Genomic DNA, 12,449 nt, shown 5'->3' with positions numbered 1-12,449 from the left:
GGTGGGAGGAAAGAAGGATCAGACGATCGGGTCAATTCGTGTCGATGGAACCCCGATCATTCAATCCTTGGTTCGGTTCATGTTCCCATATCAAAATGCTTGATGGATGACAATGCCGAAAAAGGTAGTAAGATGTATCGAATGTACAGGAGGCCGAATCGCCCATGACCCGTGCGACCACTAGAGAGTCAGTCTCTTTGAACATGAAACCCTACAGAGGACCATGACGGAGATCGTGTTCGTCTCTGGGACGTTCTTGGGTCTACCGGGATGCCGTACATGAATCCGTGGCCCGCCTCAACATCCACGTTATTGAAGGGGCGTTGGGACTGGGATGACGAGGTTCAAATGTGAACATGATATGGAGCTACCTAGTGCGTATCTCGAGCCGAAGCCTGGGCAACCGAAGTTCCGATGCCCTCGGGATGACTCCTTGAAAACCTTTCCTACATGGATGCGGTTGGCTCATGGCTACAGGCCAGGCACGAAGGTGCGTCGTTTGTTCTGATCCAGTGTATCCCAGGCTCTGTGCTCTGCCTCTGCACCAGCTTGCAAAAGAAGCTTCAATTTACGCCATACATCATCATGTTATGCACTAAATAGTAAGCTCACAAGATGAGACGAACAATTAAGATTGATGTTTTAGCTGAAGGAGGAGTAAGCTGTGTGTATGACAATGGATTTGCGTCTGGGTGACGAGGGCTGGGGAACATCAAAGTAGATGCCTGGTGCCCTAGGACTGGATTCAGGGGGAGAGGGTCGCCAGTGACAGCCCACTCAAGGATACGCACCGTGACTGCCATACTACGCGTCCCCGGAAATCTGTCAATGATAGGTACGTACATCCTGCACTAAAACGCCATATAAAATCTAGAAATCTCTTGGCGTTTTTCCAGTCCCGCCTCTCCTCACTACGCATCCTCTATAGCTACCCATCAATGTCATCTTTGAGAATCATGTTTCCTATAACGCCTTTAATTATCGTACACGAAAACTTTGCGTTAGGCAACTGACGCTCAAGTGTCAAATGGATGGCTTCAACACTTCGCAGGACTTCCGTCACGAGGTGAGTCAAGGTCTAGGGTAGAGATGCCTTTGGACTGTGTCTTTGCCTAGAGGCACGACCTACCGCAGACCAGACAGCAAATTCCATGAGAAGTACCTTCCACATCTGAACGATCACGTCAAACACCCTACAATCCATTTGGCAAGCAAATTCCTTCGATTAGAGTACGGTTGAAGATGGTGCTGACGATTCTGGTATGCGCAGTTAGACTTCCCAAAACACGTCAAGAATCCCCAGCCATCGCCGAAGGCCGAGTCCTCCACGCCTAAGGAAGGAAAACATACATCATCGTGACCCTTACCTCCCATGAAGTGAGAATCTTTGATAGCATGCCAGTAGCCCATTGTTGCGTCCGCGAGGCATTTTGAACACCGATATGAACCCTAACGAATCGAATCGAATCGATGAACAATCCATTATCCTGAAGAGCCTATCGAAGGTTGACTTGTGAAGGGCGCTCTAACAAGGCCTATGCTGGCGACTTAGAGCCCCTTCAGTACATGTCTACCGTTCCTACTCCTGGCGCCTAGCCTCGACCTCCAGTTCGATCAGCATTGCCGGGAAAGCGAGATGCGGAACAGCAACCGCTGTCCAAATCGGTCGGTGGTTGGGAATGCGCTTCTTAAGGGCCTCAGCCGTCTGCTCCCATGAAGTGCGAATGTCGCAGTGATACGAACGAAGCGAGTAAACATCCTCCCACCCGCGGAGACCTGCTGCTTTGAGGACGATGTCGACATTCTCCATGGCTAGCGCAACTTGCTTCTTGCTGTCGTTCGCGTCAAGGGCCCCGGACTCAGGATCCCAACCTCCTTGCCCCGAACACTTGATGATGCCGTTGCCAAGATCGACGGACTGGGAGTAGTGCCCAAGATCACTGTGCTTTTGTGCGGCACCGGGCGGGTTATTGAACTTGAGGGATGCCATAACTGCTTTGTTCGTGCCTAACCCGGGACTAGAGCGCCTGTCTTACAACTCGCCACGCTGTCAAAATCCAATGGAAATCCGGAAGTTTTGACTAGATTTGAAGACAAGAGTTACTGAACTCACCTGCAAAGCGATGCCTCTCTTGATGAAGCAAGCTCTGGCTACGGTATGGTGGCACGTAGAGCCAATGGTATGGGATGCTGAAATATTTGTTGAAATTTGTGGCTTGTACTTCGCGTCTCCTCCACATAAATACAAGAAAGATAATCAGACACACAAAAAGACTCAAGAAGACGGAAAGCCGGACAGCAGTGCCCAGTGACGTGATGCTCGCGGCGATGCCACCGTGACCCCACTATTTCGGGATCTACTCTTTTGGACCCCGATTGAAGTTGGAGACTTTGGAGACGCCACGGGGAGGTCCCCGCGCGACAGAGTAGGCCACCACCAGTTCACTAGTTGTTCGAGCGCCCATAAGTAAGTAGCATTTGGCAGTTGAAAATTCGCCTGAATCTAACTTTCCTTAGTAGAACCAAATGGTGAATTAATACCCTAATATTGGGCAGACATACGACAGCTCTCGTGAATGGTTTACCGCCTGTACAGGGGGTCGATTATGCGTCTCGCCTCTGGGCTTGATAATGAAAATCGCGTTGTGGTTCTCAACTTGGCCGCCTTCATTGTCATCTATATTTTCCTGGCAAGTTTGGAAGCTGTTACAGCGCAATCTTTAATTCCGGCCGTAGATTTCCTCATCAAACCCTTAGCCCTGTGTACTACCTACATCCCGGGTCAGAAGCTCGAGAGATCTCCCCAGCGCCTGTGAAAAAGGCTTATTTCCGAGTATCTGTAGCACGTGAGACCAGAACTTCAAGATCAAGTAAGGAAGAGAATCCATTTCTTCTCGAGTATATGAGTCGCGGAGATCGCCGAGGGACGATAATATCATCGTGACAAGTGTCTCAACCCTCTCAAGAAGTTCCCGCTCAGCTTGACTCTGTCAGTCATAATTGGGGAGGAAATTCAACGTGGGGACTGACCTTCGCTCCTTATTTGGCGGCAAATCAAATGTGACAGCCATTTCGTGACGAGAATGGCGGAATAAAAGGCTGATAGAGCCATCTCAAAACCCCAAGTACTGGCAGACATACGCACAAAGAATGAAACACCACTGTTTGCGGGCTCCTCCATGAGACCAACATACTCCTCGATGGCTGGAAGTATAAGTGCGGAGGATAGTTGTGTTTCGGAACGCAGGTTCATCAACTTGGACGCAATCCCTTTGGGATCAAAGAGATTCAGCGCCAAGGATGTAGAAACTGAGCTTTCTAACAACCTTCGAGAGTAAATGAGACGCAAGAGACTCCTGCAGTCGTTTTGCAATCTCTGGTCTGCAACATCCCTCGAAGACAAGTCTGTTGCGGCATCGCACTGTTTGATAAGAAGCAATGTCACTTTACTGCGTTTAGTCAGTAGTTGCATTCGTTGTCCATCGTATACTTCTGAAGTAGGCTTACTCAAGTTGCTCAGTCTCTAACCTGGCCAGGGTTTCAAAAGGTTGAAGGTGGGCAGCTTCTCGTATGAACTGCAAACGCTGCAGGTGAAGTCCCAGCAAAACCCACACCCCTTCCGTGGCAAATCGGGGAACATGGTTACGACTCGACCTTGTCTCATCGAGTTCATCCTCATGTTGGAATAGGTCTTCGTATATCGACACAGCTGTAGTTTCCGCTGTGTGAGGAGCAGGATCATGTTCCAGGCCATCCCAAAGGCTTCGCAGACATGGCAGTTTGAGTTGATGAGTAGCCGGAAAAGACGGCATGGGAGACTCCGAGAGATAGCTATGGATTGCTAGGGCGCAAAACGCAAACGCGAAGCTGCGCTGGGCCATCTCGGTCGTGATTTGCCGTTGCAACTCGGTTTCCCAAGGTGCCACAGTCGAGGCAATGCTGAGGTGGAACCAATGGCTCAGTTTGCAATGGAGAAAATGTAGCTCTTCTACTAGGTTACTCGGCTGTGCTAGTTTGACGTACTCAGATAGTAACAGAAACGTGCTTGTAAGCTGGAGCTCAATTCTTCCGAAGTGTTAGACCGTGGATGCGCTCGTGGAAAGGGTGCAGACGCAGAGGATTCTCAAATATTACTCACGATAGGCCGAAGTGATCTGTCGCTCTATACCTGATTACAATAGAATCACGGGTGAAAAATCTGCTGGCATCATAGAGCATCTTCTCACTGTTGCTTTCGAACAGGTAAAGCGCTCCTAGTGCAAGCATCGCCGCCTGAAAACCGATGTGCCATTTTTCAGGGTCGACACTACTGTGTACTAAGGCAATTCTCCCATTTTTCATGAAAGACTTGTAATATCGAGTGCGTGTCTGGATAGATGGGATAGCAAAGCTGGGCTTGTGTTTTAGGTATTCTTCCCATACTGCTTCGGGAGTCTCATGGGCTGGCAATGTGTGCATTGTCAGAGTATCTGGACCCAAAGAAAGTTAACGCAATTGCGGAGAAAGACTTACGATCTTCGTCTCTTGATTCCGTGTCGAGGTCTGTGATTTGCCCAGCCAAGTTTAGGAGATCGGGTGGGGCAACCCTTTGGATTGGGACGCGAGCCAGGTCTTCTTTCCTAGCTTGACTATTATTGTTTGAGACGAGGTCACCAGCAATCCGAAATAGACCACTGCTACGAAAGAAGTCCTCGAAATCATGAAGAACATGTTCGCTTCTTGCCGAGTGTAAGAAAGCTGGCCCTGATACCGGACTCAGTTACTGACCAGCAGTGTATCTAAGACTTGAAACCTACGCTGGCTGCAATATTCTGGGGGCAACGGTAGTGTCTCAACATTTCTGGAAACAGATCTTCGCACTGTTCCCTCGGATACTGAGTCGTTGACACGACTCGGCGGTGGAAGGTGATCTTCCTGGTAGGAAGGATCGCTATTTGACTTATGATGAAGTCGCTTGTGACGCTGTAGCAAGTCTCTCCGAGCGAAAGATGAACCACATTCACAAACATATGGCTTCTCCTTCGTATCTAAACAGACACGTAATCAGCATGGTCTCTTTATCAGAAGCAGCATTACAGATGTAACGATTGCGGTTTCTTGTGCAGGTGCTACTCACGAGTCCGTATATGTCGTTGGAGATGTTCGGGCTTTCGAAACCCCCTGCTGCAAAATGTACAGATATGCGGCCTATCTATCTGCATCTCCATGTGGATGTGTGCGTTGTTGGTGAGGTGTTGGAGACTTCGGTGTCTCCAAAAGGGCAGCCTTTTGCTGCGATAACGACGAGTCATGACACCAGGATTACCTGAAGTACTACTGTGACGCTATGACGTCTCCAATTTTCGGGATTTAGATCTCGGCCTCTAGCTGAAATTTCTCCTTGCCAAATCCCGAAATTGGAGACAATCATCTCTGCCCTCATCAAGCAGGCACTGACTTCAGGTCTCTTCACGGTGAACTGTCAAAGGACTGACACGGGGATGACCGGAAGAAAGCCAGGGACTCGGAAGTTTGCGACTCCACCCGCGAAGTCTGCCTGTACCTCATGGTTCGCCCGCCCTTTCCCACTTCATAGACTTTAAGGGCCTCTTCTAAAACCCTTCAAGCAGAGCATCTCGCGTACGATGTAGTGGCGATCGCCCATGCACCCGGGTGAGTAGATTCCTCCCGCATGTACATGAATATTACTCTGAGTTAAGAACGACTCAGTGTCTCCAGAAGGGCGACTCGTGCATTTTCCTTCCTAGCCTTCGAGGCTTGCGGCCGGCAAAGAGTCGCCATGAAGATCTTCGCCAGGAGTCATCCGCCTTGAACACGAGAAGCTGTGTTACGGCTCACCAAACCGTAGCACATAATAATCTTACAGAGAGCGCGGTGGCTGTCGAGGGAGATCTCAACCTAGTCACAGTCATTGGACTCCCTCCTCTTTTCAATGATGATTTCGATGCATTGCAGTTTAACAACATTTTCCACGGCGGCACAGAGGAAGATCTAAACGAGTTCTTTGCAGATATCTTTAGTACTCCTACTTATCCGCGCGCTGGCTATGAAAGTCCACCGGCGACCGTCGTCTCGCCCCTCCAAAGCCTTGTCGGGGCCTATACCTCCGATGATGATGTGTATGTTTGCCTCACTTGACGATTCTTTTGCCCCGTGGCTCACGTAATTGAACTGGACACTGACTGTTTGAATGATGGTATCTCAGTCTGCGATCATACTACAGATTTCTTCACCCAGCCTTTCCAATACTGCCACCACCGGTTGATGGCATGATGGAAAACGTCTCAGACTCAATGCCACCTACCAACTCATACTCGCCTTCTTCTCCGGTAATCTTGGCTATTCTATCAATTCTCATTCACGTACCGCAACTGCGTGGTCATCGCAGCCATCCTGAGGTAACAGACGAAGACAACCTTGAAAGGAGCACATCTCTTTCTCAACATGCACTGCACGCAATCACAAGCTGGGAGGTCATAAAAGCCTCGGAGACTCATGCTTTCTCCGCGTCAAGGTTTCATCCAAATGTACCTGGAGAACTTGAGAGACCACTGGCATGTTGCATACTGAGTCTCTACCACTATCTGTGCAGAGGAGATATTGAAGAAATGACGTCTTATGTTCGTAAGGCTTTTGGCTTTTTGAGAGAACTGTCTTCAAATACAACAGCTTTGAGACTAGAAGTGCGCTTTGAGGAAAGCCTTCGAAGAGCTTGGTGGATGACAGTGAGTCGCCAGTGTCCTTGCCTAAGGCCGCACATCTGACGGTAAACCACACAGTACATGTGCATATGCAATGCATCTATTGTTAATTGCAAGGTGAGATTAAGAAATGGAGAGAATCAGGTGTCATTCAACCATATGCTGATCTTGAATCAGTCTCCCGCAGAAATGATCGACATCAGTAAGGTCACCATACCATACCCAACCATTGCCGGGAGTTCAGAGGTGAGCTTTCAATATTCGTTGGGTAGGTACGGTCGTCTTTAGCGTTGTAGCTGATTGAAATAGATCTGGGAGCAGATAATTCGCGCTGAAGAAACACTGGTTGGTGCAACACTCTTGCTTGTTGCCTTGGTAAAAGGATTCAATTCTGAGACAGCGGCACAATCCTTGCATGATCATATCCGTACCATGAACGATATCATTGTGCATCTGCTGGATGACAGCGAACAAGATGGAGACCATCGAACACCTAGAGTAGAAGGTTCCGAGTCAAAATTGGCTGATTGTTTCCGCACCACAGCCCGCATCCGATTAAACAGGTTCGATTGCTTCTTCCAGATTACGACAAAACGCTGACTTACCACAGCGCCCGCACCAAGCTGCATAGATATCGGGCCATGATGGATAACCTACGTATCCTAAGTCGTTTCGACACCAACCATCGCTCTCGAGTATCTACTTCTGATGGCGCTTTGGAGTGTGCAACATCGTTGGATGCTGTAAAAGCAGCCAGGATATTCCCTTTCTCTGCGGCTCAGTCTAAAGCTGTATGCCAACAGTCTGCATCAAGTATTGTGAATGGTTTGAATCAGCTGCTTAATTCAGGATCTGCTCGTAAGTCACGCATATTAAATCCCTAGACTTCTCGCTCAACTTCGATTAGTCACTCCTTGCTTCTGCTCTGGTTTGCTTGCAGGATACACCCTCATGATGATTTCCCACTTTGATTCATCAGCACATGCAGAAGGCACACATGATGGAGTGTCGCAGGAGACACGAAAGAGACTTGCAGATGGCGTCGAGACTGCTATTCGAGTACTCGCACATTTCTCTAGAGGCTTTGGTGCCGTAGCGGCTTTGAAAGGTAATGTACCCAGGACCTCTAAGACGACCGAAAGCTGATTTTGTGTTTTCAATGAAGACCAACTTGAGATTGCTGCTATTGCATGCGATCTTGCCGAAGGTGGCTCGTACAACACGGGGGCTGCCTAATTTTCTAGCAGCGGACTCCGAGCGGACCCGTGGCGGAGAATCCGTCTGTGAATGGGACTTGGTCGGAAGCGGCCTGATTTTTGGTGAGCGGCGCCGGTGAGGATCCACTTAAGCCCGCCGGTCCGCCGGTCCGCTCCGCAAATCCGCATGCGCACGATGGCGACACGAACGCAGGACACTGGAAGCCTACAAGCCTTCGAAGGTATAAATAGCCAGAAAAATAACCAAAATTCCGATTCTTGGCTGCGCTTGTAATCTTTGCCGTCATCCTCTTAGTTCTTGAACAAGCATTTCGACGCTTCCTTGTGGGCCAACTTCGTAAAAGACACGCCTCATCTGGTTTGCCAATTACCGCCGTCGACAAACAATATTATCTGACTACTTTCCGGTTACAATTCCAACATGTCTGCTTCACGGCAACTCAGAATCTTGATCACGGGCTGCACACCGAGCGGAACGGGTGCGGCCCTAGCAATTGCCTTCCACAACGCGGGGCATCAAGTCTACGCCACAGCGCGTGATCCGTCCAAGATGATGCCGCTCGAGAAGCTGGGAATCGAAACTGTTGCTCTCGATATTACATCAACGTCGTCCATCGCCTCAGCTGTCTCTTCTGTTACCTCCTCCTTGCCCGACGGAAAAGGCTTGGACATGCTTGTCAATAACGCTGCCGGAAGCTACACGATGCCCATTGCAGACGCGTCTTTAGATGCAGCAAAAGAGATGTTCAACGTCAATGTCTGGTCCCAAGTGGCTGTCACCCAAGCGTTTCTGCCCCTCCTGCTCAAGGGAACGGCAGTCCCGTCTGAGGATGGCCATCCAGCTCAGGTGATGATTGTGAACCATACATCGGTGGGATCAGTCACTGCGATACCGTTCCAAGGCATCTACAACTCTTCAAAAGCGGCCTTTGCTTCACTCTCCGACACCATGCGTCTCGAGCTGGCACCTTTCGGGATTCACGTCGTGGAGCTCAAGACAGCTGGTGTGAAAACAAACCTGATCTCGAACAACAAGTTCAACACCACTGGCGAACGGCTGCCGGAAGGTTCGATTTATGAGCCAGCCCGGGAAATTGTGGAGAGGGCTATGAGCCAAGATGAACTCCGAGTTAGAGGAATCTCGCCGGATCAGTGGGCGTCGGAGGTTTCTTCAGCGTTATTGGCAAAGAACCCACCGAGAGTCATCTGGAGAGGTGAGAGTGCACTCTTGTCTCGGGTGGCATCAATGCTGCCGCCGGGACTCTTTGAAGGGATGCTCAAGAAGATGACCAAATTGGATATGGTAGAGAACATCATCAAGGAAGGCAGGCGATGAGGATGTAGGAGTGGCATGAATGCGGGCATGGCAGTATGTGGACAGGGGAGACACCTTTCGCGGCCGCAGAACGACAGCAACGGAGACGTAGCCAGATAATAGTCAAAATTCAGGGCAAACAATAGGATATCTCACGTCGGATGTAATATTTACTCTGGATTACTCTTGTTCTTGACATCAATGTCCTACTCAAACGATCATAATAATCCCACGGTCGCATACGAGCACGGCCAGACCAGAATATCCGCGAAAGCTTTCTACCCTTCTTCGCGCCGGAGAAACGATTCTTGGGCTCAGAATTCTCAGGGCTTGGCAAAAGATCAACACGACGGCCTCAGCATTGGCGATGGGCCTGTTATGCGTCCTGTGGAGAAGTGGCAGCCAAGATGCCGACGAGCCGACCGACCCTGGGTAACCGGCACAAGATCGTTCGTCTGTCAAGATGCACACCAAAGCTGGGCAGAAAATCTTATGTTAAGCTTATCTTTGAGTTGAAGCCCACCAAGTGGCCCAATTGTGCCGTCCTAGCCGGCACGGCATCGCTAAGACGTCTGCTGACGCAGCATTCGCCAAGGCTGGTGACTTCAAGTCAAGACACCTTCAACTCCAAAAGGGAACGAACGGACAGGATGAGAGTCGAATGTTCATAAGTTCGGAAAGCTTTCACCATGAAGAGGCGAGAACAGCAGCCATTGGTTTGCGAAGATGCCGCTTACTCGTCGAAGCAAAACTTGATAATGAATGGAATTTGAGAAGTCTACGGAGTATACTGTCTACGAGGAGCTGTTACGCATGTAAAATCCACATTCAATATATATTCTTCTTTTGTGAGTTTTGATTCAATTGAGAAAGCTTGGGAACATGGCGCTTTCATCAGGTCGATGCGAGTCTACTTGCGGTCGACCTTAGGTTTCCGTCACCTAGGCACCAAAACACCGGAAGAATTGGGTCAGAAAATCAACGCAAAAAAATCTAAACGTCGTGTAAACCATTCCCTGAGAAAAGAAAGAAAGATTTGTTTGCAAGGGACGATCCACGTCTCCGATGTTGTTGCGCATTGGATGCTGGCGGGAGTTTGACCTGATTGCAGGAATATCGCAGCTGCATCATTTCACTCGAAGAAGCAAGCCGCAAACTGCACTCAATATCTCTCTGATCGGAAGTTCCGGGATTGCAGCAATCAGACGGCCGGTTACGTGGTGACGTTGATGACGCGGATAGGGAGACCGCGTAAGTCAAATTTGCGCCGGGACCGGTCCTGCTCATTTCCCCCAGTTCATCGGATACCGTACCATGGATGCCAGGAGCATCCGTACAGAGGTCTAGAATTCTGCGTCTATCCGCAACTGCATCCTCATGATTTATCAGACAAAACCCTTGCCAAGGTATCTGATGAACGGGTCCTTGAGCGTGAGAAAATAGGACTCGATGGGGCTGGTTGTGTCGCATAGCCGGGAGATATCCCACCGCCCGATGATCTCCAATTTTCCGTAAAGTCAAAACATGCTCTGTAAAAGACTAACGAAGGGGAAATATTCTCCATCAATTCGCTGTGCTGTACGCAGATCTACGCAAATACATGATTGGGCCATCGTGGGTTGGTCCAATTGCTGTAGTAATACGATCAATTGAGCAAACAGGGGCGTCGTAGACAACGGACGGCATTGAATTTATGATTGAACTATACCTTACCCACCACGTGTCTTTCGCACCAAACGACTTGAATTGAGTTTTTGCATCGTTCCGATGCTGAGTCGCACGAACCCGACCTTGGCCAGAGTGCAATTATTGGCAGCTATGACATTACTAGCAGAGTTTCGGGAAGAAGGAAGAGCTTGAGTCAATCACACTGAAAACAAACGGTCCTGTGCTTCCGGGGCTACGCAGCGGTCGCTAACATGGCCAACACCATAATCCTCTGCCCCCTTTCTTGAGCGTTTGCTTCCAAGGCTCGGCGCCAAGACACGTCAATATCAGCAAGCAGGCTGGAGGCGCGAACGCGCACACCTGCAAACTTGGCTTTGTTTGAGACTCCGGTGCGACAAGAATTCGTTCTGCTGCCTAAGCTTTTTGGGTGTTCGTCGCATGCTGCCAGGCGATAGCTGACAAAAGCAAAGTTCGGGCAGACAGCGGACAGATCGGGAAGGTTGAGACCGATGGACAATGGCGACGTGCATCCTCAAAAGAGCCGCTGAGCAGATGCGCCAAGATCATTCGCCAATCAGAGACCTACATCGGTTCCCATAGCGATCTATTTCCGTCATTTTAGCAGCGTTCGGGCGGGTGATGCGACATTTACGATTGGAACCCAGGGGCACGGGAGAAAGGGATGATCGCAATACATCTGGAGCTAAGGGATGAGACGCTGCCCACTGTCGATGCAGGCCTCCTGATTCCGGGCCAACAATGAAGCCAACTCCAGCGCTAGTGATGAGGTTAACGGAAGTAGACCGCGGAGAAGCTTCAAGCATATCGATTCCGTCTCAAAGTCTGCCGCGGCTCTTAGTAGGAAACATATTGGGGGCGATGTGAGCTGAGCCGTGGCGACATCGTCTTGAAAATCTGAAAAGCGGCATTGACACTCATATGTCCAAGACAAATCGACAACGGCCAGGCCACCAGGTGGTCAGCATCGCATGTACGATCCGATGTTCCACGAATCAAAACATCAGACGAAGTCAATTTGCACACAAGCCGAACACGACCATGGACGCTGACGTTGCATTGGGGGGAGAGCACAAGCAGCTCTACCTTAATTCTCTACCTCCGACATGCGGTACGGGAAGCCAAGCTCAGTTTCAACAGAAAGACGTAGATACGACTGTAATCGTACCTTAAGACATCATCAACGTCTAGTACAGGATTGGACCGACCCCACCTTGTGAGAAAAGAGGCCGGGACGTGTCCGGTCTCCTGTAAATGACCCTCTGCTCACGAAGAGGCCCGGCCTCCGGAAGAGTGGGCGACGAGCCCCGGCCTCACCGGCAGGCAAACGACGAGACAGACTAACGGATGACAGCAGCGCGCAGACGGGAAAACAACATTTTCCATGGTAATCGTGGCGTTCAAACTTTTCACCATGGATTTCGAGGCCGCCTCCGATAGCCAGTGCAAATCCTCACCGCGGCAGATCCTCCCTCATACCACCCCATAATAGGGGCCGAATATATGCGGCTGCATCACCGGTATCAACTT

At 49.9% G+C, this 12,449-nt stretch overlaps 3 protein-coding genes across 3 annotated transcripts; 2 read left to right on the top strand and 1 right to left on the bottom strand.

Moving 5' to 3' along the window:
* Positions 1–1,579: 1,579 nt before the first annotated feature.
* On the bottom strand, positions 1,580–4,838 carry CGGC5_v001712 (uncharacterized protein; the record flags this gene model as incomplete). Its single annotated transcript, XM_066150873.1, has 8 exons — positions 1,580–2,031; positions 2,114–2,345; positions 2,775–2,980; positions 3,031–3,449; positions 3,508–4,065; positions 4,139–4,272; positions 4,654–4,743; positions 4,797–4,838. 8 exons carry the CDS (start codon positions 4,836–4,838, stop codon positions 1,580–1,582), a joined length of 2,133 nt encoding a protein of 710 aa, XP_066009820.1.
* A 1,770-nt stretch (positions 4,839–6,608) lies between these two features.
* On the top strand, positions 6,609–7,937 carry CGGC5_v001711 (uncharacterized protein; the record flags this gene model as incomplete). The annotated part of the gene is made up of 7 exons (XM_032025203.2): positions 6,609–6,725; positions 6,780–6,818; positions 6,879–6,947; positions 7,011–7,264; positions 7,312–7,559; positions 7,609–7,809; positions 7,867–7,937. The coding sequence occupies 7 exons, from the start codon at positions 6,609–6,611 to the stop codon at positions 7,935–7,937; spliced, it is 999 nt and encodes a 332-aa protein (XP_031878208.2).
* A 402-nt stretch (positions 7,938–8,339) lies between these two features.
* cctT (Short-chain dehydrogenase cctT) lies at positions 8,340–9,254 on the top strand (the record flags this gene model as incomplete). The annotated part of the gene is made up of 1 exon (XM_032025202.1): positions 8,340–9,254. The coding sequence occupies one exon, from the start codon at positions 8,340–8,342 to the stop codon at positions 9,252–9,254; it is 915 nt and encodes a 304-aa protein (XP_031878209.1).
* Between the last annotated feature and the right edge of the window lie 3,195 nt (positions 9,255–12,449).

This window comes from Colletotrichum fructicola, assembly GCF_000319635.2.
Source record: "Colletotrichum fructicola Nara gc5 chromosome Unknown KSG_Nara_v1_contig01, whole genome shotgun sequence".
NCBI classification, from domain to species: Eukaryota; Fungi; Ascomycota; class Sordariomycetes; order Glomerellales; family Glomerellaceae; genus Colletotrichum; species Colletotrichum fructicola.
The sequence above is the reverse complement of the archived record's forward strand: the minus strand, read 5'-3'. Positions and strand labels throughout refer to the sequence as shown.